This window comes from Dipodomys merriami, unplaced genomic scaffold (genome assembly GCF_024711535.1).
Source record: "Dipodomys merriami isolate MVZ:Mamm:240054 unplaced genomic scaffold, mDipMer1.0.p SCAF_7, whole genome shotgun sequence".
NCBI classification, from domain to species: domain Eukaryota; kingdom Metazoa; phylum Chordata; class Mammalia; order Rodentia; family Heteromyidae; genus Dipodomys; species Dipodomys merriami.
In genome coordinates, this window is record NW_027206290.1 from 58,852,300 (window position 1) to 58,877,525 (window position 25,226).

At 35.3% G+C, this 25,226-nt stretch overlaps 2 protein-coding genes across 7 annotated transcripts in view; one reads left to right on the forward strand and one right to left on the reverse strand.

Annotated features, from left to right (window-relative positions):
- Window positions 1-25,226, reverse strand: part of Macrod2 (mono-ADP ribosylhydrolase 2) — a 1,801,573-nt gene that overhangs the window by 1,561,041 nt on the left and 215,306 nt on the right. The window lies entirely within an intron of this gene.
- Flrt3 (fibronectin leucine rich transmembrane protein 3) lies at window positions 1,904-15,708 on the forward strand. 2 transcript variants are annotated; one of them, XM_070006716.1, is made up of 3 exons: window positions 1,904-2,106; window positions 10,375-11,155; window positions 12,163-15,708. In XM_070006716.1, exon 3 carries the CDS (start codon window positions 12,207-12,209, stop codon window positions 14,154-14,156), a length of 1,950 nt encoding a protein of 649 aa, XP_069862817.1. In that variant the 5' UTR covers window positions 1,904-2,106; window positions 10,375-11,155; window positions 12,163-12,206; the 3' UTR covers window positions 14,157-15,708. The 2 variants fall into 2 exon arrangements, with proteins under 2 accessions (XP_069862817.1, XP_069862818.1); XM_070006717.1 differs by having other exon boundaries at window positions 10,375-10,574.

Below are 25,226 nucleotides of genomic sequence, written 5' to 3' on the forward strand. Positions count from 1 at the left end.
GGCCCTTATGCTTTCTTTTACATACCTATAACCCCAGCTGCCCATTTATCTTTCTTTTCAGCTGAAGGTCTCCCTGAATGAAAACAAAACTGATTAAAAACGGCTAAACCCACAGGAATTTGGTCAGACAAAAATTTCTTTTTTAAATAGAACCAACTCTCATCTGAAAACAGCTTCTAGCAAGCATTACTTTATAAAATAATTTATTCCATGCCTCTGTTTTGCAGTTAAAAAAAAAAAAAGCATCCATCTCTCTCTCTCTTTTTTTTTTGTCACTCATAGGGCTTGAACTCTGGGCCTGGGTGCTGTCCCTCAACTCTTCAGCTCAAGGCTAGCGCTCTACCACTTGAGCCACAATGCCATTTCTGGCTTTTTTTTTGTTTATGTGGTGCTGAAGAATCGAACTCAAGGCTTCATGCATGAGGGGCAAGCACTCTACCACTGAGCTACCTTCCCAGCCCCCATCCATCTTTTCTTAAGAAATTGTCTGTTAGTCTCATCTCCCTTTTTTCAAAAAAAACTCAGTAGCTCTAGTTAGTTTAAATTTGCTTTTCAGTAGAGGCTAGAATGCTAAAACTCCTAGATTTGATGGGCCTGTCCTCTGAGACCTGCAAAATTACAAGCCTAAGAAAGCAATGGGAGTCAGTGCCTCTCTGAGAAAGAGTTCAGCTCCTGCTTTGGAATCACCCATTCTTGGAAAGGAATCTTCAAAGACCAATAGCTATCAAACAAGCATATAAATAAACCCTATGAAGCAAATGAAGAGACCATAATCATATATTCCTGAAAAAACAATTAGCTGAACTCCTTCAGACCCAAACATTCAGATAACCCTTTCCAAAGGGCAAAGGATAAAGCCATGAATGTCTAAGAACAAAGCAAATAAAGATATTGAAGGAAATAGCCCTCCAAATGAATACAGAAACAAAATTCTTCTCACCACCATTAAAGTATTATGTTCTTACTTAGCAGAAAGTTTACAGGTCCCCAAAGCAATTGTAGAAGCCAGTCTACAAAACTGCACCTGAAAATGAAGAATCTATAATTCTATGAAGTAGGCACAAAAATTTATAATCTCCGTGCCTTACAATGGTCAATGGTTATTCATATATCTGAATTAAGACTGCATAATGTTAAACCATATAAAACCATTCCTGGAAAGTTTTAAAGGATTCTTACATCTGAAATCATGCTCAGAGCATCACAAACGTGAGCAAGTAAAATGCTCCATTAAACTCTTTATTTAGAGGAGGCTCCTTAAATATTAATGATCTAATATCTACTAGGTCCTAAAGAAGATAGAAAAAATGGTAGACATATTTGGTACACACTTTCAGGTTGTAAAACATATATAAAATCCCAACTTTCTCTTCACGTGCAAAACAAGACTGCTTTCCATTCATTTGTCAAATAAATATTTGCAGTTGGAGTTTACTGGCCTTTCTCATCCACAGTTATAACAGGATTGTAACTAAGTCAGTAATAAAAAATAAATAAATTGATTTTGCTGAACTCTTTTTCAGAACAGATGGTTTAGGAATAAAAAAGAAATCTGTGGGGTTTTTTTCCTATTGTAATCTTATAAATACGCCTCTAACATGCTTATATTTTTTTCTAAGTACTCTACCACTACCTTGTAGTAGTAAACTTTAGAAAATGTTGAGAATCCCAAGAGCTGCCTACAGACCAAATGGCACGCTTGCTTTGGGCAGGCCCAGAGTCTCATTTCGGCTTCTCTCACCCCCTCTAGCGTTTGCAAAGCTTATGTGTCTGATTATCCAGTTTACCTCACTGAACAAGAGCTTGCCTAAGTCCTGCCCATCTATGACATCACCCCGTTCCTCAACCACTACGAGGTGCAGCTTTAAACTTCAGACTTGGAGGTGGGCTGTGTGCAGTAGGCTGGAAGGCTCTCTCCCTCGCTCACTCCTCAGCGCAGGAGTGATCCGAAGCCGAACAAACTCTGGCTGCTGCAGCTGCTGTTGGTTTTGTGTGGACTGGACGCAGCACTTGGAAGACGGAGAGGGTTATTTCTCCAATTTACAGTCAATGGAATTACAGCTCTAAGCAGCAGTGTATATAGGATTGCTTTTTCTCGTCTTCTTGGTAAGTGCTTTCCATGTTCGTTTGTTCGAATTTTTTTTTTCCTTTTAATCTTCCCAGAAAGTTTCCTTGGTTTTACTCTCCAGAAAGAAATGACTTGGTGCTATAAGGAATCCGAACAGGGGCGTTTGCTCTGTCACCAGTGCGAACAATTTAAGTGCTGCGTGCAAGCCAGCAAGGAAAAAATTTTGACTAGTCAAATGCAATAAGTTTCTTGGAATATTCTTTCCTGCAAAAAAAAATATGTAAATAGCTACATCTTAACTAAAGTAATTGCTATTTGAAAGAAGCTTTACCGACAGTTAGTTGGGAAGTTAAAATGCTTAATATTAGATAGAGAATACAAGGATTTTTCACAGATAGGAAAGTGAAAAAGGTCTTGCTAACTTGGTGTATGCTATATGTGTGGTAGGATCACCAATTGCTGTTTTTACAACTGTGAAAGAAAATCAATAATCCCTCAGTCCATGAGTACAGTACATGAAAAGCATATATCTTTGCTCACAGCTAGCTGAGCTAGTAGTCCCAGAGACTTATGTGCCTCTCTCTCTTTCTTTCTGTAAAAGATTAACAGCTACACCTAGATTTTAAAGCTTGCACTGCTATCCAGCCAGAGCGCCTTCATGCAATTCAGGGTTGTGAATCTCAACTAGCCAATTCAACTATGAGGAGGGGGAGACTCTTCCAAACCATATTCTCCCTCCAGTTGAACGCCAAAATCCATTGCTTGGGCAAGTATGGTATGTGACTAGCATAGTAACTGACTAAGACTACTCAGAAAAACCAACAAAGCTCACTCTGGGAGCTATGCTGGATATATGCAGTGAGTTCAGGGTAGAAGGGAAGGGGAAGGAAAAAGAGTAAACCCTCATCAAGTGGGAGATGCAGAGTATCCATCCTCTTGCAACTCAAAATGGCAAAATGGCAGATTAGAACAAATGCATTCATAATAAAGCTTCCAAAAAGTAGTTATATGTATCTGCTCAAACATATTTTTTTCAATTAGGTTTGAAACAAAATGGTTGCATAAAGGTAAAGAGGCCCATGTTTTTTTCCTCAACATCCAAGGTAGAGAAGGAGTATTAGTTTGTATTTGTTATTTAGACTTAGAAAAAGAAATCTTCATATTTTTCCATTATGGAGCCAAGTCCTACAATGGTTTTAATAATCAGTTATTTTAAATATTCTTGTTACATCTATCTGCTTCAAAGTGCACATATATGTTATTAGCATGAAACATCAGGAATAAAACCAGCAGAAAAGTGCTTCAGTTCTAGCAATTCCTTTCATTTACCCCTAGCTGCATGAGAATATCCTGACTCGTACAAACATAAAGAATAAATTTGTCTGCTTTAAGATAGATCACTTATGCCAGACTCAGATTGAGAGATGACTGATATTCATCTCTTCATACATGAGTAAAGAAAAACCTGAATTCTTTAAAAGTATCACAATATTATTGCGATTTCTCCAAAAATTAATATCAGATTATAATTTTAAGATTAGTTACACAACTTAGCACACATATATATGCACATATGTCTACTTACTAGCCTGAAATTAAAAAGTTATGAAAATGTGATTGCATTCACTTAACTAAGAATATTATAGATTGATTAAAAAAATAGAAACAAAATACATCAAGTCCAAGGATAAGCAAAGATATTTGTGAATGAATAAACAATGAATTCATTAATACTGTATTCCAGGAGTACTTAGTCAATCAGTTATTAATTGGGCTTTTCATTTCTCTGTACATCCCTCCCTTCTAAAATCAATTACGTTTAGATTCAAAATGCCCAATTAAAACACTTTCTAAACATAATGTTTTTGAAATATGTAATCGGGCAGCAAAGTTTTCAGCCAAAATATGAAAAACAGTAAGGAAATTTGTCATAACTAAATGTGGCAGCAAAATAGAAGGTAGATTTCTTTTGCTTTCAAGTGTTAATTAAAAAGCCTCCAATTCTATCAAAACTTTTTCAGAGCTAAATGAAGCAGTGTGAAATAAATTTGGTTGAAATCTTGTGGCTGTCAGACTTTGTTAGCAAGCTATTAATTATCTTTACCCTAGTTTCTTCTCAAGACTATATTACCCAATCAAATAGAAACTCCAATTATGCTCAACATCTACTGCCTAGGGACACAGGACCCTAAGAAACAATCCATCCAGATGAAAAATTACAATTATCAGCTTTAAACATGCAAGTGTAAGGCAAAGAGATTTGTGTGTGTGTGTGTGTGTGTGTGTGTGTGTGTGTGTGTGATGACTTTCTTGACCATACAACATCCTAAGGCTTTCTCCTCTCCATGGATTATTTTTTAACAATTCTAACCTTTCCAAATATCAGAAGCAAAGAATTTCCATTGCTTTAATGTTGTATGAATGTTTCTTCTTTCTTGCTGGTTAGTTTTGATATGCCAGTGTCTGTGTCAATATTAAATTAACTCTGATCATTTAAAAATTATTTGTTTTAGAGTTGCCATTTTAGTCAATCTACATTCCCCCTCCAACCCTTTAAGGTGGGTGGGCTATTTAACAAAGAATGTGATTAATGGCAAGACCCACAGCTAACCTAAAAATTCTGAATAAACCTCTTTATTTATTCCCTTACTTGTACCAGTTCATTTAAAGAGCATTATAAATACTTGTTTCGTGGCAATTGAGAAGCACCATAAATGAAATCAATGAGAGAAACAAGATTCAGTAAATTTCTTAAAAGCTGCAATTCCTCCCCCCCATCATTCTTCCCTCATTCCCACTTTCGCGCCCACCCCCCACCTTTTGCCCCTGAGGCCTTCACTGTTCTTCTCAACGGGAGGCTTTGTTGTAATTAAACCAGAGAAAAACTGGCCAGCAGCAGCCAACATCTGACTTGCGGCTTCTGAAAGCAGTGTTCTGGTAGCATGTACTACCCCCCAGCGGGCAAAACTCTACAGTAAATCTCGCAGCAATATTCATCCTCAAAACGGCATTTTCTCTCCTGAGCCTTAAAAGGGATGCATCTCAGCTTCTAACGATCCACCATTTGCAAAAAGCTACCAAAACTCCACAAACCATTTTCCAACAAAGACATGATGAACATTTTTTGGAAAAAGGCATCATCCTTTCAAACACCAAAATAGGCATACACATTTGTGAAAGCATTTTGCAGTTTCAGTTCACAGAACAATATCACTAAATCTGGTTAAGTATCATAATAAAAGGCAGTTTTAAAGCTTTTTTATATTATAAAATGCAGCATGTTTCAGGACCACATTTTATCAATTAGAACTTTAGTGAAAAGATTTCAAGTAGAAAGGAACAAAATTAAATTTATGCAATAGCTAAAGTTTCGTTGTTTTGAATATGCATAATCTTTCCTATCCCCAAATCAACTGTCAGGAATGTATAAAAAGCTCTCTCTTCAGGTATTCATCTGTTTAAAGGAGAGGAGTAAGAAATTACTCTCACTTTGATGAGACAATGACAGCTTTTGTTCTTTATTCTTTCCGTTTATTCTTTATATATGCACAAATTACTGTGGCAACTTTGAAGAGAAAATTCACAGACCACATTTGGTTTAACACCATTTTTAAAGTGTATACTCCACTGTGGATTGATCAGTTTATGTGTTGTTGACTTTCTTCATCTGGTTTAAATCATTAGTATCCTACTTGAACAGGAAAAACAATGTGCTTTAAGATTTTAGGTGGTTTTGCCAACCAGCACAGAACATGCAACCCAGCTGTCTCAAATATACAGCATGAAGAAATTTAAATGTTCAAAATTAAAATAGAATTACACTTACATGCTGAAAGAGGAATTTCAAGTTCACAGAGGCAAAACATTTATAGTCTAACTAAGGTAAACACACTTCTACCTTCACTTGCTCAAAAGTCAGCACCAAGTTAAAGCATGGAGCTTTAATGCTTTAATGCAAGAGAGCTTGCCTCCACCCTCTACCACTTACTTCCACTACCCTCTAAATTAATATCTTATTCCTTCCTACAAGTCTTGGTTCTCTAATTCATTTAGTCTTGCTTTCGTATTATAAAAGAAGAACATTCACTCTGATGAAAGATAACATCCCAGTTTACCTTTTAGTTTTAAGGATGCTTGATTTAACTTTACAAGCCAAAATATATGAAACAGAATTAGATGCATTTATTACAAACTCACTGAGGGAAAGAACAAGTAACATAATCAGGAGAAAGCAAAAAGCCTTTGTTTTGGAACTTTTATCCCCTATTTTTCATAAATGAAACAAAACTTTCGTCGTGCTAGAAAGTCGTCTGGATAAAACCAATAGGAAAAAGCACACTTGCTTCTCTGCCTCTCAGCAAACCCTTCCGACTTCATGACTCTCAAGAGGAGAGTTAGAGGTCCTTCTGCTTGCCTGGCATTAGACAAAAGAAGTGGAACTTTCCTGAAATCTGATGATCGTGGAAAATTTAACTACCAGACAGGCTGCTTAGAAAGCATTATTGCTGTCACTATCAACTAACCTGATGTACTCCAGTTTTTCAGTTTAACCATATATGTCATTTACTTGAAATACAATTTGTTGTTGCAAAGACAGCATTCACAAGTTATTTGTCTGGCTGATCTATCAGCAATTTTAACTTTTATAATTAAATTACTTTTTTAATATTCTAGATTGTAATTGTATACACTCCAGTTTTTCTAGAAGGATTCACAAACTTGGAAAATTCTGATTAAGAAAGCACTTTCTTTAATTTCAAGATTTTATTTAAAATAATGTAATTAACTTGCACTAGAAGTTCATATGGGATATTGTATTTTTAGATTTAATATTTTCTTAAGTTTCTGGCATTAAGAAATTCACAAGTCAAATCAATACAATGAAACAAAAACTTGCATTTGATTTAATATTTTTCAATGCAAATGATAATGATCAAACAAGTCAAAAATCAAAATCAATTTAAATAAAAGGTCTACAATAAAAGACTTAGGAAGCTAGCACTTAGATTCATATAACTTCATCTTAATTTAAGTTATATTATCTAAATGTAAGAAATTCTTTTATTTCTCCAATAGTCACACCTACAAAATTTTGTACCAGCAAAGAAGGATCATATAAACACATATATTGTCTCAAGTTCTTGATTTTATTTAAATACTTATTTTCTATTCTTATTAGTTTTCCTAAGATACCTCAAAATGATAGCATACATATCTATTTAAATGTTTTCTTAGATATATTATGAAAAACAGACATCATACTTGATGATTACATTATAAATGAAACATATTAAATTAAATTCTACAATTTCTATTTTAAAAAGAAGCAGAATAGAAAGATCCCACTAAAATTTTGATTCATCATTAAGGTGATTATGCTCTTCTTCTTTTTGCTACTAATAATAAAAATAATTTTAAAATATTCCATCAAATATGCAGGGCTCCATTTATGTCCTTTTGCCCCATTACCCCATTAACAATATTTTTCTAAAAGGCTGGTTACTTTTTGTTCAGAGGCAATGGCCTCTTTCAAGCCTGTACAGATGGAAAAGCTCTGAAGTCTCTGTTGTAAAAACCTGGCCACAGGGTCCATGCCAGTAGGGGTCACTTTTGTTTTTATTCAACTATAATGTCTGTGTGTGGATATGTAGATCCAGCTAGGAAAGGAAGAGGTCTAAATATGAGGAGAGTTGGATCTTTTATTTTTGGAAAGTTCATTATCACCTGAACATGACAAAAACCAATCCAAAAACAAAACGAAAACCTCAAAGTAGTTAGCACTATAGTTTGAAATATAGAGAAGAAATAAAACAGTCAAACATGAATTGTTCTGAGCTGAAGAAAAGGCTGCTGGGACAGGCAAGCGCTGCTGGCAGGCAGAATCTTCATTGCGGAGTACCCTTCTTTCGTAACAAAGCTGTTTAGTGTTTCTGCCTTTTGTTTTAAAACAATTTGAGGAGGAGAGAATGACAGGTTTCCAAGAAATTAATGAGATTTGAGGTTTTCTGTTAATCCCACATTATTACCACTATTGTATGACTGGCAAATGGGAGTTTGCATACCAAACAATAGTAGAAGCAATTTCTCAAACATAGAGCAGGTAAAATAAATTGATCTCTCTTCTTTGCACAGCAATTTATTTTTTTTTCTTCCTTTAGCTTAAAAATATGAAAATCAATGCATATGTTTTTAGAATCTGATTTAGTGAAATATATGTAGTTCACAACTTGCAAAAGCAGCTATTTTACCTCTGGTTATCATTGTGATGAGCATCTCTGACATACTCTGCTGTGCCCTCACGTAGGGCAATCAACAATCCTGACTTGGCAAATTCATCATCTCAATTCTAGAGTATATTTATCTTGCCCTACTAATGTTCCTGAAAGATTTTTTTAAAGGTTTAATTACTGGTAATCTTAAGCAGGTTCTCACTTGTTTCAATTCTAATCATTTTAAATTAGCATTTAATGTAATTTAAAGTAGTTATTCCCTTAAATTAACCTACATTGTTTTATACATTGGATAAATTATAAAGCTTAGAAAACATTTTCAGCAAAAACTTTTTAAAGTAATATTGTAATTAAAACTTTAACAGCTGGGGTTTTTCATTTTCATACACAGAGAAAGCAACAGTTTACAAGAAAAATGTATTATTGAAATACAATACTAATGGGTAAAACCTCCATATTTAACAATACATCATCTAAACGTTCCTCTCAGAGCATTTTGCAGTATTCACTAGAGACTGCTTTATCTATCTATTACTTGCTGCTTTTGTTTCAAATTACCTAAGTGATACATTATATGTATTTATATATTTTTTTCAAGTTTCCTTCTGTTAGTACAGTGTATGACAGCATTTGTATTTAGGAGCAAACTAGAGGAAATGAAAATTTTAAAAAACAATCAGAAAAACATGGCCTTGTTCAGCATACACTTTCAGTAGCTTGTTTGAAGTCTAGAACAGATGCTACTCATGTTGGACACTACGTTATAAATGGCAGAGAAGCAAATTGCTACTATAGTCCTTATCTTGGGATCAAATATTCAGTTTTCTACATGTACAGAAAACACCTGAATAGGTGACCCTAAATTATTGATTTTTATCATACTACCTGCCTGCCCAACCCCTAAAACCTAGATGAATATTAGACAAGGATAATGGACAAAACACCATCAATCACTTCTCTCTTCAGTCAAGCCTAAAAGACTTTTTTCAAAAATGAAAAGCACATAGGCTTGTTTATGCTTAAGCCTATGAAAAATGCCCCTATTGGCTTTGAAATACTTCCTAGCTGGTTATTATAAGGATATAAAGCAAAATATTGCTCTTTCAATTCCAAATGCACATTTTTCAAGTTAAGTGAGCTAAAAACACACTATAATAGTATTCTACAAAAGAATGAGATATGAATTTCATGTTCAGATATCTAGAGTTTCAAAATCACCAGGTAGTCCTTAGTAGCACCCTAAATAAGAAGGTGAACCCACATTCTGTATTTGGAAAACTTGACATTTGCAGGAAGAATCAGTTACTGAGCAAATTCAAAGATCTAAAAATCTCTTAAAGCATTAAAACAATCTTTTCAACTCTAAATAGTAGGTTTTATGATTACATAAAAACGACATTAGAAAATGTCCAAAGCTGGGTGTAATCCCTGTAATTTTAGCTACTCAGGAGGCTGAGATCTGAGGATCATGGTTTGAAGCTAGCCAGGCAGGAAACTCCATGAGACTTATCTCCAATAAACTACTCAGGAAAAGCCAGGAGTGGTACTATGGCTCAAGTGGTAGAATGCTTGCCTTGAGATAAAGAAGCTCAGGGACAGCTACCAGGCCCAGATTTCAAGCCCCAGGACTGGAAAAAAAAATGTCCAAAAACACCATGGCATTTCTATCAAAAGTCCTTGATGTGTATTTGCTCACCTCTCTGACATATATCTGTTTGCCTCTTCTAAAAGATTTTATTATTTTAATGCCCTAGATTTTAAAGTGGCCTTATAGAGATTAGCCTGAATTGGAAGGCCATGGAAGGAGCTTACTGCCTCATGAATAAAGCTTTGCCTCTGTGTCTAATTCAATGTAATGTTAAGAATCAGTTAACAGGGGAAATTTTCTGTTGGAAGACAATTGCTACTGTTTCTACTTAACTTACAGAGTAAAATATTAAGCATAAAAACAAAAAAAGTCAATAGTTGCTTTCTATCAGCAATTATGGTGAAAAATGTGTTGCTTAAAAATATAGTATTTCTTTAGTGTGTTAAAATTCATTATTAATAGTTCATTGCAACCTTTTACTTTCACAGAAGATGCTCAGTCCTCCTCTATTTTAAAGAAGAGAATTACAAAGGAAATTTAGTGTGCTTCCTTTTCCTTCCATGAAGAACATTCAAATTATTTCCTTTACCTCTTCAAAGAGAATACCTATACTTCTATAACGTGACTGGACCAGAAATTCTAAGAAATCAGCAAGAAGCAAAAGCTGGAAATCACTCTTTCACAGCAGGTAATCATACTTCAGGATGTAGGATGTAACTACTGTACAAAGTTTATACTTGGATAATCCTGGATGGGAATAAAGGTAGGGGGTAAGTGCCTGAAAAACCTATTACTATACAGGCCTTAGCATCATGAATGGCTTTCTTCATGAGGATCTGAAGTTACTATCTCTGACCACATTGCATGGAAGAGCCAATCAGAATTTCAAAGAGGGCAATTTCCACTAAGGGAATTAAGCTACACAAAAGAAACCTTCACACAGAAACTCTATCAGAAAGGAGGAGAAAAAAAATAAAGAAAGAAAGAAACATAGGAAGCCATGCGTCCTGCATAGTAACAGGAAGCTGAATTGTTTCTGGCCCCTACTTTCATGTGCTTGCCCACCAAGCTGAACCACAGCTGGAATGTTCATTGACAACAGCGAGCCTGATCTAGAGGTGTGTGCGGCATAGGAGTACTTGAATAAACAGTGAAGAATATTTCCAAGGACTAAACAAGAGTTTGTAAGTCCCAGTCCCTCACCAGGAAAATAATACACGTGCATTGGACTCTCACCCCACGCAAAATTTACTCACATCATTCTATAAGGTAGGAAAAAATACAAAGTATTTTACTTTCATGCCTAAAATTATAAAGGCTAATTAGTATCTAAAAATACAGGAGGGATTATATTACACAATAGATCTGTATAAATCCATATTTTTCCACTATATGAGGAAAGTTAAATAAGATTTTAGGCTAGGATTTAGAGGAACGTAACTGAACAGTGAAAAAACATCTTATGAGATAGAAAATAATGAAAAATGTAATGTTAGTAAATCATGCAGTCTGAAACATAACAAATTCAGAACAGAATAAATAACTTAATATGAAATGGAATTGTCCATTCCATCAGCTGGATTTACTAGCTAGATCATTCTACAGATTCCTTCTTCTTATAAGAAATACATTTTAACAACATTTAATACTAATGATGCAAGAAAAAAGGATAGTATTAATAATCAAAGAAAATGGTCAGCTTTATTGAGATTGAAGATGTCAAGATGTGTTACTACTTCTCATCAGAAAAAAAAAAAACCCACAATTTTTTCCTTCACATTTCTATAACTGTGTAGTATTGAATTAAGAAAAAAAGTAGATAGGAAATTTTGATTTTTAAGAACAATAAAAGCATATTTAAATATAACAAATTAAATTCTGACACACCAATTATTATGACTATCATCAAGACAATTTGCAAACCTCATAAGTTTGGTTAGTCACTAGCTGTAACACGGAGGGCAAATATACTTGAAATGTCTTAGATTACTTAATAAAACTGTAATTACAATGAACATTTCAAAGTCTAAATGCATTTAGAACACAATATTTTTTAATTTATATACCAGAAACACCTAAGGTTTTAAAAAAACACCACATTTGTGTTATTATGCTTATTTTCAGCCAGGAATAAACCCTAGTATGTCCCTGTTTCCACTCCCCCCCAGATTCGGACATTGAAAGGGACTGTAGATGCTTTATTAACCAAACTTATTATAAAGATTGCTCAGTGTACTAAGCTTGATTGTTTCCTGTCATTCTTATTCTTATTTTAGGTGAAAAGAAGCTACCTTGTGTGAGGACCTCAACACTGCTGACCATGACCAGCCCAGCCTGGAGCCTCTTCCTCATCGGGACTAGAATTGGGCTGTTTTTACAAGTTGTACCTCTCTCCGTTATGGCTAAATCCTGCCCATCCGTGTGTCGCTGTGATGCGGGTTTCATTTACTGTAATGATCGCTTTCTGACATCCATTCCAGCAGGAATACCTGAGGATGCTACAACTCTCTACCTTCAGAACAACCAAATAAATAATGCTGGGATTCCTTCAGATTTAAAAAACTTGCTGAAAGTAGAAAGAATATACCTGTACCACAACAGTCTCGATGAATTTCCTACCAATCTTCCAAAGTATGTAAAAGAGTTGCACTTGCAAGAAAATAACATAAGAACTATCACTTATGATTCGCTTTCCAAAATTCCTTATCTGGAAGAATTACACTTAGATGATAACTCTGTCTCTGCCGTTAGCATCGAAGAGGGAGCATTTCGCGACAGCAACTATCTCCGACTTCTTTTCCTGTCCCGGAACCACCTGAGCACAATCCCCTGGGGGCTGCCCAGGACTATCGAGGAGCTGCGCTTGGACGATAATCGCATATCTACTATTTCATCACCGTCTCTTCAAGGTCTGACTAGCCTGAAACGCCTGGTTTTGGATGGAAATTTGTTGAACAATCATGGGTTAGGGGACAAAGTTTTCTTCAACCTAGTCAACTTAACTGAGCTGTCCCTGGTACGGAATTCCTTGACGGCTGCACCAGTAAACCTTCCAGGCACAAACCTAAGGAAACTTTACCTTCAAGATAACCATATCAACCGGGTGCCCCCGAACGCCTTTTCTTATTTAAGGCAGCTGTACCGACTCGATATGTCCAATAATAACCTAAGTAATTTACCTCAGGGCATCTTTGACGATCTGGACAACATAACCCAACTGATTCTTCGCAACAATCCCTGGTACTGCGGGTGTAAGATGAAGTGGGTGCGGGACTGGCTACAGTCCCTGCCGGTGAAAGTTAACGTGCGTGGGCTCATGTGCCAAGCCCCAGAGAAAGTTCGGGGAATGGCTATCAAGGACCTCAATGCAGAACTGTTTGATTGTAAAGATAGTGGGCTTGTAAGCACCATTCAGATAACCACTGCGGCACCCAACACCGTGTATCCTGCTCAAGGACAGTGGTCAGCTCCTGTGACCAAACAACCAGAGATTAAGAACCCCAAGGCCGCTAAGGATCAGAGAACTACGGGGAGTCCCTCGAGAAAAACAATTACAATTACTGTGAAGTCCGTCACCTCTGACACAATTCATATCTCCTGGAAACTGGCTCTACCTATGACTGCTTTAAGACTCAGCTGGCTTAAGCTGGGCCATAGCCCAGCCTTTGGATCTATAACAGAAACCATCGTGACTGGGGAACGCAGTGAATACTTGGTCACAGCCCTGGAGCCTGATTCGCCCTACAGAGTATGCATGGTTCCCATGGAAACCAGTAACCTTTACCTATTTGATGAAACTCCTGTTTGTATTGAGACCGAAACTGCGCCTCTTCGAATGTACAACCCTACAACCACCCTCAACCGAGAGCAAGAGAAAGAACCTTACAAAAATCCAAATCTACCTTTGGCTGCCATCATCGGCGGGGCTGTGGCCCTGGTGACCATTGCCCTTCTGGCTTTAGTGTGTTGGTATGTTCATAGGAATGGGTCTCTCTTTTCAAGGAACTGTGCATACAGCAAAGGGAGGAGAAGAAAGGATGACTATGCAGAGGCTGGCACTAAGAAGGACAATTCTATCCTGGAAATCAGGGAAACGTCTTTTCAGATGTTACCAATAAGCAATGAACCCATCTCCAAGGAGGAGTATGTAATACATACCATATATCCTCCTAATGGAATGAGTCTGTACAAAAACAATCACAGTGAAAGCAGTAGTAACCGAAGCTACAGAGACAGTGGCATTCCAGACTCAGACCACTCACACTCATGATGCTGAAAGACCCTCAGCAGACTATGTTTCAGGTTTTTTAAACCTAAGGGAGGTGATGGTAGGAATCCTGTTCTACTGCAAAACACTGGAAAAAGAGACTGGAAAAAAAAAAGCAATGTACTGTACATTTGCCATATAATTTATATTTAAGAACTTTTTATTAAAAGTTTCAAATTTCAGGTTACTGCTGCGATTGATGTAGTGGAGATGCCTGAACACAATTCTATATTTTAGTATTTTTTAGTAATTTGTACTGTATTTTCCTTGCAAATATTGAAGTTATAAACCATTTACTTTGTGTTCTACTGAGTAAGATGACTTGTTGACTGTGAAAGTGAATTTTCTTGCTGTGTTGAACAATCAGGACTGCGTTCACATGAGATCCTTGTAGTATAAGCACAGGCCATTTTTCACTTTGGTATTAATAAAATGTAAAAAAAATAAACTGGCTGAATGAGAAAAAGATAAATTTCAAAACTAGCTATGAAATAATGTTCTAATTATTAAATTTGTATTATCCCAGTGGTATTCAATAAATCAAAATATGTGAAGTAATGGGCAATATCTAACTTGCTGCATATTTCCATTTTTTGCTCTAGGCAAATTAAATATCCTTAAGAAAGTTAAGCAAATCTTCTGAACTGAACGCATCAGCTGGCATAAAGGACCGTGAAGTCTTGTTAAAATCATTATCAATAAAGCTTTAAGAATAAATGACTTCACAAAAACAACAATATAAATATGCTTCTGAGTTAGGGGAGGAATATGTACTTAGGAAAAAACATGAAAACTTAGACTTGTACATGTAATAAACACAAGTACTAGAAATGCATTTTGGTTTCATCTATACCATCTTGATTTTTACAAAGTGAATTGTAAACACAAAACTATAGGTGTTTATGATGTTTTTATTATAAGATATCACAGAGCAAGCTTATGCATTATTAAAAAGGTAGCATAACCATAAGCAATTCCCCTCGACAATCCAGAAAAAGTAGTGCTCTGAAGTGAGAACTCAAAAGAAAAATAAATACTAGAAATCAAATTTAGATCAGTTTTATGTGAGACATTTTTAACACTGTACATAAAATGTCCAAGTTACTTTCACAATGATCAAGAATACTGCCCATTACTGTCACAGTTTTCCAAATACTACATAATGAACTTGTAACATTTCCTTATCGCTTCCTACTGAATTGTAAGCTACAATTGTTTAAAAACCATATCACTTTTTGTTGTCATTTTTTTTTCCAACAAAAAACCAAAGTGCATTGTACGCCCTTTGGCCAGTCTTGTATGTGCCTTGATCCAACGCTACATGTATTCAGCTTTCAAAACTCGACAAATTTTTCATACTTCCTTAAATATGAAAAATTATGGTCTTATTGCTGAATAAAACTTAAGAAAAAAGTACAGAATAATCGTGCTTGCTTTCGGGATTATGTTACTATCGTGAAAGTAGCAAATTGCCCAGCACATTAAGTCCTAAACACCCCATGTATTTTTCTAGGTATAAAAATAAAAGTTGGCTACAAATAAAAAAAATAGCAATATTTTGAGGCTGTGTATCATTTTACTTCAAAGAGTCAATGTTGTACATATAAATGTATTTACTTTGCTTATATATTCTGTAAATGGAAAACTTTAGAAATGGACCTTATCCTTTTTTATGCCTCTCTGCCATTGTTCTGGCTGATAGCTCTTAAGGTGCTCTTTGAAAAGCAGGTTTATATCTGAAATACACTTTCAGGTACAGTGGGCTGTCATCAAAGGATTTGAAAATTTTTAACTGCTACTTAGATGGTATATACTTACAGAGTAAACCACTCTTCATGGCTCAACTTCTCTAAAAGTAAAATTTATTATTAATATCACCCATTTCACAGGGTTTTGTAAGTATTAAAGAAGAAGATACCTATGAAAACTGTAAAAAGTTCTGCAAATCCTGAAAATCTGCCCTCAGTTCCCAGAGGTTTGCTGATTATTGCTGCTCATACTACTGTGCTGGCACAGAGGTTTCCAGCTGACTATGAAATGTTCATCATTCATCTGGCATCTTCAAAATATTACCAACAATTTCTTGTTCTATTTCCTGTTTTAGAGGACAGATGTTTCTAGGAACAACTTAACCAAGGCAATGTTCTCTGAAGTTTGACTTTGCTTCTAGAGGATTTGAAAGGTTCTGCTACAGTCTGCTAGAAGTTAGAGAAAGGAGTGTATAGTTTCATAAAGGTCCTATAAACCTATGGCTTATAAAAATCCAAAACTGAAGCACTTATATTGACTGTTTTCCAGTTAGTATGATTTTCATGAACAGAGAAAAATTTATGTATAGTTTTATACATCCCTTTGTGTTATTTCATGATGAGTAAATTAGAAATGATTTTTAACTCTGAAATGTACAGAGTATTAAGGATTTGGTATTATATAACACACACACACATATTCAAAAAGCAAGAAAAAAGAAAGAGAATGTAATAGCATAAGTCCCCAGATAAAAGGACAATAAATAAACAATACATATATTTCAACTTGTCTCAAACAAAATATTTCCTTTTTTTAACTGATAAAAGTATCCCTAAATCGGGTATTAAAAAATTATAAGAAGAAAAAAATACAATTCCAAATATATACAATATATAAAAAAGAACACAACTTGGATAGCTAGAAAAAAATATAGGAGAAAAAAGTTGCTCCCAAGCTACATGTATAACAAAAATTTTACATTATTCTTAGAGTCATTTGTAAACTGCATGAAATTACTGCACTTAGATCCTTGTTCCTTAATAGAAACAACACTATTCTCTATGCTCTATCATTCAGAAAGACAGACTTATTGAAAGTATTCCTCTGAGACTCTTATCTCCAATAAACTACTCAGAAACACCTGGAAGGGGTGCTGTGGCTCAAGTGGTAGAGCACTAGCCTTGAGCACTAAGAGGCTCAGGGACAGCACCTAGACCCAGAATTCAAGCCCCAGAACCAAAAAGAAAAAAGAAAAAAAGTATTCCTCAGTGGCAAAGGAACTAGTTTTTGTTGTTGTTTTGTTTTGATTTGTTCAAAAATGCTTTACTACCTACAATTCCTGGCTAAAGCACATTTTGTGACTTTTTGCAATTTTACAGTTTTGGGTGGTGAATACAGAGAGACCTACAATCTGTAAAGCATCAGATTGTAGGTTGAAGGTGCCAATCCACTATCAAGTTATTTTAACATTAGTTCATCTGCTGCTGAAAACAACAGTGGCATTTAAGATGGCAATTCCTTTCTCCTGGCTAGCATGAGTAGCAAATCCCAGCTTAGCAATCTCAGAATTACTGTACATTTTGTTAGGGGACTACTTTTGGTTAAATTAGTTTAAAAAAAAAAACAACAACTCATGATTATCAATCATTTGAACTTCAAAGTTCAATGAGTTGTAGTAACTGGTTTCTGTATGATAAATAACATAAGGTATGCCATGAAGAAATGCGTTGTCTAGGGACTGAAAGGAAAAATATTGAATCTAATGGAAGCTTACTACTTCTGCACTATAGAGGAAGACACGATTACATCTAGAGCTGGATGGATCAAAAAGGACCTTACTGAGGCAAAAATGGGCTAAGAGGAAATGCAACAAGAAAGCAATGAAGAGAAAATAGTGAATAACAACACAAACACAGGGGTAAAGGCAATGTTTCTCATACCAGGCTTTTTGTCAGACTCACTTAGGAAGATATTTTTACCAAGGTAACCAGGACTCAATATAAATATATTGGGCATTTATGTTTTATTTTAATTTTAAAGGTGACTCAGGTATACTTGAGGACCATCGATTTAAAGGTATTTGGAAAAAAGGTCAGCTCTCCAATGGAATTATAGAATGTGAAAGAGGAAATACTAAAATTTTTTTCTACTTTTTTTTGTGTTTGATTTGGTTTTGGTTCTGATTTTACATTAGTTTTCTATTTTACATTATTATCTTGAATTCCAAGCTGAAACTTCTGCTTTGGCAATGGCTCTTGAACAAGTATGTAAAAAGTCAATGTACTTTAGAAACATTGGGTAAAAATAGAGGATATTGTGGATTAATAAGGAAAATATGAAGAAATAGATAACTTAATATTCTTGGACAGTGATTTGTTACCAGTGAAATGGGGTTTAAAAAACAGAAAAAAGAAAAGTCTAATTAAATAGATATCAAAAAAGGGAAATCTTTGAAAATAGAATAGGTAAGTAGTTTGGTGAAGCAATTAATGAAAGTAGAAAAAATGTAGAAGTCCTTTTCAGAGTAGTCTCTCTGAACTACATACATTGAATTTGAATTCAGGTGACTATCACAGAATAGGTTTACTTACATCTGCTAATTTTTTTTTGCAGGGGGTGTGGTGGAGGCTGGAATTGACTCTAGGCCTGAGCACTATCCCTGCCTGAGCTCTTCAGCTCAAGGCTAGCACTCTACCACTTAAGCCACAGAGTCACTTCCGGTTTTTCTGGTAGTTATTTAGAGATAAGATTCTCACAGACTTTCCTGCCCCACCTGGCTTTGAACCATGAGCCTCAAATTTTAGCCTGAGTAACTAGGCATGAGCTACCGTTGCCCAGCTTCTGCTAATTACTTAACAATGCCCTCTTCAATCCTCAGTACCCACTCAGTTTAGATGACAAAATTGCCTGGGCTTCAAAGTATTATTATATTAGCCTTCTGGAAATGTGTATGAGGTTAAAATCTCATTTTAGGTTAGGAAACAGAAGCTCGGAATTAAGGAAGGAAATCTAAATTAGTATGTTATTAAATTGAGGGAGAGTGAGACAACAGAATAAACATTCTTTGTTTTAAAATTCTTTCCCCTCTTCTACCCAAAGGGTACGAGGAACCTAAAACAAACAAGAAAGCAAGAAACAAACAAAAATGGCTGCAGAGGAAGGAAAATAGTCTTAGAAAGAAAATATCATGGAGTCAAAATCCAAATAATTTTTAGAGGTGGATGTCATAAAAGTGTTTAGGATATCACTACAGTAGAGGATACTAGCAAATATAGAGAATGAGTATAATAGCTGTGTTTGTTGAATAATAAAGTAAATAATTTTAGGATACTGACAAGTTAATGAGAGATAAAGAAAACAAACAATATTAGAATATCTCCTTTTTAAAGAGCTAGGAAGGTATAGAGGTCTTAGTAGGTAATGGCAGGTATAAGATAGACAAAAAGTAAATGACTAAGAGAAAGCTTTATTAATCTCAGGAATAAAATGAGATATAAAGACGGGAATCTCCAATAATAGGAGGCAGATTTAATAGATGAAAAGAAAACTGAGAAGCTCAAGGGGTGACATCAAAGATATGGATGCTCTAAAATGACTGAAGCAAAGGCTAAGCCTTAGAAGCTGCAGCTGTTGGAAGAGTCACTAGCAAGGAGGTCAAAGTCAATGAGAGATGAAAGGGTAGATATGAAATTCAGGTTTAGAAGGCAGGTCCCAAGGAAAATAAGAAAATATCCCAAATATAAAAAGAATGGAGACAATGACAAATTATTTAAAAAGATTAAAAACACAGATTTCAAACAAAACATTGTTGGAGCTAGGTATTGGAGGCTCATGCCTATATTCCTAGCTACACAGGAAGCTGAGAGCTGAAGCCAGCTCAGGCAGGAAACTCCATGAGAATCTTATCTCCAACAACAAACTACCCAGAAAAAGCCAGAAGTAGTGATTTGGATCAAGTGGTAGATTCTTGAGCCTTGAACAAACAAAACTCAGGGATAGCAACCAGGCCCTGTGTTCAAGTCCCAGGACTCATAGAACGGAAGGAAGGAAGATTTTTAAAATCAATAACAAATACAGATCTTTCAGGATTCTGGGGGGGAAAAAGCTCTGACATTTCCTACCTACCATTCCATGTTCCTCCCCAGTTTGATTAAAAAGTAACAGTAATTCCTAAAGGAAATGACAGTAAAAGTATTGTCCTTAAATATGGGTGTCAATTATTCCAAGTTGTAGAAAAATGCAAAGTAAAATTTCTATCACTTGGAAAACTGGAATAACAACAGCAAAAAGGCTTGCAGTAGATTTAGTAAGGAGAAAGATTAGAAAAGAGCTCACACTCTTAGATGGAAAATAACATGAAAAAGGAAAGCAGCAGTAGGGAAAAGCATTGCATCTAGGACTTTACTTGATGATCACAGTTTGGGTTTTGTTTTTGTTTTTGTTTATTTTAAAGTAGACTGATGAAAAGTCAGCTGAAACTCCTGGTCTATCTAGCATAGATGTTCTATGATCAAAAAACTAGGATAACCAAATTTATCTCTCTCCCTTCTTTGAACATTGAAACAAAAGTAAGTCCAACTATATCCCCAAATACACAGTGGAGGAAGTACTTCCTACCCAGGAAATTTTCATTGGGATTTCCCACAAATATCATAGGATTCCAGACAGAGAGAGAAGCAAATCACATTATGTACCCCTCCCATTCCCTACTTTTATACTACATGGGCCAAATGAGATTAGAAATAAACTTCAGGGTTTCCTTCAAAGTTTTCTTTTTTCTTTAAGAGGCTTCAAAAGGAACCATGCAGCCACAGGGGTGTGGAAGTTGGGGATAATGGGATTTTACAGACTGATTGTGTGCACACATAAAAGCAGTGCTTGGTTTTCAATGCCAGCTGGCTAGAGTGGGGGACAACAGTCTAGACAATTACTACCCAAAGTAATTACCCTGTTGAATGTACACTGGGTCTCTGATAACTGTGACATTACAAAGCTGAGGCTAGTTCAAATCAATGTCCCATTAAGAAGCACAGAATCACTGTTGGAATTCCACACCTCTGTTCCCTTGAAATGAGGACTGGTGTAAATGTTTATACCTGGTAAAGCATGAGAAAAACAACCATCTTACTAAATTCTTACTAAAATATGTTTTATAAATATTAGCAATGTACTTAATATATGAGGGGAATGTTGCTGCTGACATTACCATTTATTGAGGAATTTGTTAATCACAGTGCTAAATATTTTATATATTTAATGTCATTTAATTCATGCAATAAAAATTCACAGATACAAATTTTTATCTTTGATTTTCAGATGAGTAAACTAGGGCTTTGAGAAGCTGCAGAGATGTTTTCTTCATTCAACATCAACAACAGTTTATTGAGTAACTCCTGAAAAACTATATTTGGATTGGGTATTCAGAAGTAAACCAAAAACAACATGGAAAGTGTAGTTAGGGAAGAGCAGGAATTCAGATATTAAGCAAAAACTAAATACATACAAAGTGAAAACTATGACAGGTGCCAAGAAAGAGAAAAACATGGTGCTACGAGTCAATGTAATAAGAGAATCTTTATAGGTTGAATGGTTACACATAAAACCCTAAAACTTGGAGGGTAAAGTCTGTCATGCAAGGCATGAGGTAGTGTTCCAAGCACAGGAAATAGGGTGTGTTAAAAGTTGCAAGCAATGAATCAGTTTAGACTTTTTAAGGATTAAAAGAATAACATATTGACTCATGCTCAGTAAGCAAAATGTAAGAGAGAGCAAAGTAAGCCTGGGTAAAACTGGTATTCATCCTAGTATAAGAGAAAGCTAATGGAGGGTTTCTAATGTGATAGGGAGTAGGAGGAAGAAGAAAAGGAAGAGGAAGAGAATGGATAAGGATCAGTTGTCTGATTTCAACTATGATAAAGTCATTACTATATGAAGAAGAACTAGTACTATGGGATAAGATGGTGGTGATGAGTAGTGAGAGGGAAAAAGACACTCAATACATTCCAAAGCTATGATGGAATCTTTCTTAAATTGCATAGTCAATAAGTAATGGAACAAAGATTTTGCTGTGTCTGAACCTTGAACTCTTAACCATCTTCTTAAACAAACAGAAATGCTTTACTAACTTTAAAAGGCAATTCAAGTTCAGAAAAAGAAATTCTTTTTATTGAGATAACAAGTAGAAGATAACATTTTCAGGATTAAATTTCAAAACATTTAATGAGGCATGGCATACTTCTCTCATGGTTTATAGGTCTTTGTGTATGGTGTTGAATGATGACTGGATCTCATTATCATCTAGTTTATTTGATATTTTTGCAATACTCTTGTTATCTACCACCCCCACTAAATACAAACTCCATGAACTGGTGGGAATCTTTTCTATTTTTTAGTACTAAACCTCATCACATATAGAACCATACCTGGTATACACACACTCACACACACACACACACACACACACACACACACACACACACACATTTGTTGGACCAGTGAATTAAAACTTTAAACAGTAATATGACTACGTACCATCTGAGACAACCTTTGTGAAGGCTCCTATAAACTGTACATCCTCCTAAACTACCATCTTCATAATAACTAGTATAGACACTATCTACTAAGCCTCTTATAGCCACATATCTGGTTTATTCCCAGTTCACAAAAGAAATTGAAGTTCAACACATAATTTAACTCCCCAGTAAAACATAGTATATATGATAAAATTAGAATTCTAGCCAATAAATGATCAAATTTGAATGTCTTTACTCCAGACTTCCTCTCTTTTTTATGTCATTATCCTCCTTGTGACATGCTGACTCCAAGTAAATAAACAAACTGAACACGCTATTAAATCATCCGTACAGTTGTAATTGGGGTGACAATTAAGAGCATTGTCTTTGAATTAGACAGATTTGGGTTTGTATCCAGGATCCACTACTCACTTTCATATGTCCTTGTACAATTTAACCCATCTTTCTAAGCCTTATTTCCATCTTTCTATAGCATCTAGATTATTAGGAATACATTACATACATTGAGTAGAGTACTTCACTCAGATAAATATCTTAACAAATGTCTCATAAATTTTACTTTTATATTAGTGATAAAGAAATGCTTTCCTGGACCTAATATTTGAAATCATATTTGAACACAGGGTGACAATAAGTGAGAACTAGAGACATCAGATTAACAGGCTTTGTGTGCATTTCTATTTCCCATCCATATCCTATTCTGATTTTACAGAGGCAAATGCTAAAAAGGACCTGTTTCTCCCTTCCCCCCAAGACAGGACTTTGTTCTTTATAAGGCTCTACTACCTTCTGGTGAAAGCATTAATATGGGAATGTCATTTGCTCTAAAGGGGAAGAAACAACAATTTATTTTTAAAGATTCGTTCGTCCTCAAGAAGTTTTATCTTCGTTGCTGTTGTTTTTAATGTACTTATAATGTACTATGTGATTTTTTTTTGTTTCTTTTGTATGTACTTCCTCCATGGTATAACCCCTGTTGTCACTGTATTTGATGTTGGTGCCCTGCATCTTGTATATACATTTTTCTAATTTGGAAAGGGGAAGAGAAATAACAAAATGCTGAAATAAGGATACAGGATGACCCATTGTAACAATGAGATGTTTAAGACACTATGTCAAAACGAACTTTACAACTTTAGGCGGGGAGGGAGGAGTTGGGGAGGTGGGGAGGAAAGGGATGGTAGGGGAAAAACAAAGGGGCAGGGTAACAATGCTCCATAGGAAAGGTACTCATTACCTTTCTCATGTAACTGTAACCCCTCTTTACAGTATCTTTAAAACAAAAATATATATATATTAGAAAAGATTCATTGTCCTCTAGAGGTTAGAAAGGTAAAAAGCAGTTGGTATTTTTTTAATTGCAGAATTTGAATAATTTTGTCCAAAAAAAAGAAGCATCTTTTTAGCCTCAAAGTTACTAAACTGTATCAGTTAGTGTCTAAGTAGGAGGAATGATGTTTCAATGAATTAGCTAGTGCTGCTGAGAATTTTTTTATTGGAAAGGAAAGAGTGTTAACAGACAGGTACGTATCTCAGACAACTATGCCCATCTGTTTAAGTACCTCAGCAAGCTTAAAAATCTAAGCAATACCAGTCTAGCTGTGAAACCAAATGAATATACCGTTGCCCTGGAGGTTGTAATAGGGAATATAATCTCTGGTTTTGTACACATGTTTGAATTTATTTAATAATTTATCAGTATTGATCTTTTCTAGCTATGGGAACTTAGTTACCTTGTTCTTTTAAAAACATTCCTCAATGAATGTTAAGTAACATGTTTAAAGGACTGGGTGAAGATTAGGTCTCAGTATTTATTTATTTATTTTGTTGTGAAAATACTGTACAGAGGGGTTACAATTACATGGGCAAGATAATGAGTACATTTCCTATCAAGCATTGTAGCCTCCTCCTTTGTTTCTCCTTCCCATCCCTGCCCATCCTCCCCCACCCCCCACCGTCCCCCCACCAAAGTTGTAAGGTTTGTTTTCGACATAAGGACTTGTACATCTCATTGTTGCAATGGGTCCACCTGTATCCCTAGTTAAACAATTTGTTTTTCCCCTTCCCCTCCACAAATTATACCGACATGAAATACAGTGAAAGCAGGGGTTATACTGTGAGGGAGGGACATACAAAGCAACAAAGAAATAATCTTATAAATGTGTTAGAAACAATCACATGAAAGAAAAAAAAACATTTGACTACGTATCTTAGGGTTCATTTCCCTAACATCACCTTATCTGACCTTTTCTGTTTGACTCAAGCTCTTGGTATTTATTATAGGGCAATTGTGTTGCCTAGGAGAAAGCACTAGGTCATAGCACATGGCACTTCTTTACTGCCCCACACAAATTTCACATGCCCATCTCCAATTCTTCACCTTTCTTTAAAAGTTCCAGACTGTGAGGCAGCAACAAGAGCCATTAACATCAATTAACACTTCACCTCCATTGGGGGATAAATAGGAAGGTGACTAAGAAACTTCAAATTAATTGCTAATAAAAATGTGAAAGTCAACTGATTAAATCATGTGAAACTTAATGGACAAAACTTGTTTATTTAATGCTCAAAATAAAAGAAAGTATCACTACTTACCAAATGTTCACTGAGCAATTAAGTACTCATCAACTATTCTATCTTTTAATATTAAGAAGTGTAGGTAAGGAATTTCTTTTAAAATTAATCCTTTTCCAGTTTTTTTCCTTTTTCTTTTTCTTCCTTCCCCTTTCCTTTTCCCTTTCCCCTTTTTACTTTCCCCTATCCTTTCCTTCCTTGTTTTCTACAAGGGAAT

What these genes read in the sequence shown, in the direction of transcription:
- Flrt3 (XM_070006716.1), top strand. Translation starts at nt 12,207, where the DNA reads ATGACCAGCCCAGCCTGGAGCCTCTTCCTCATCGGGACTAGAATTGGG.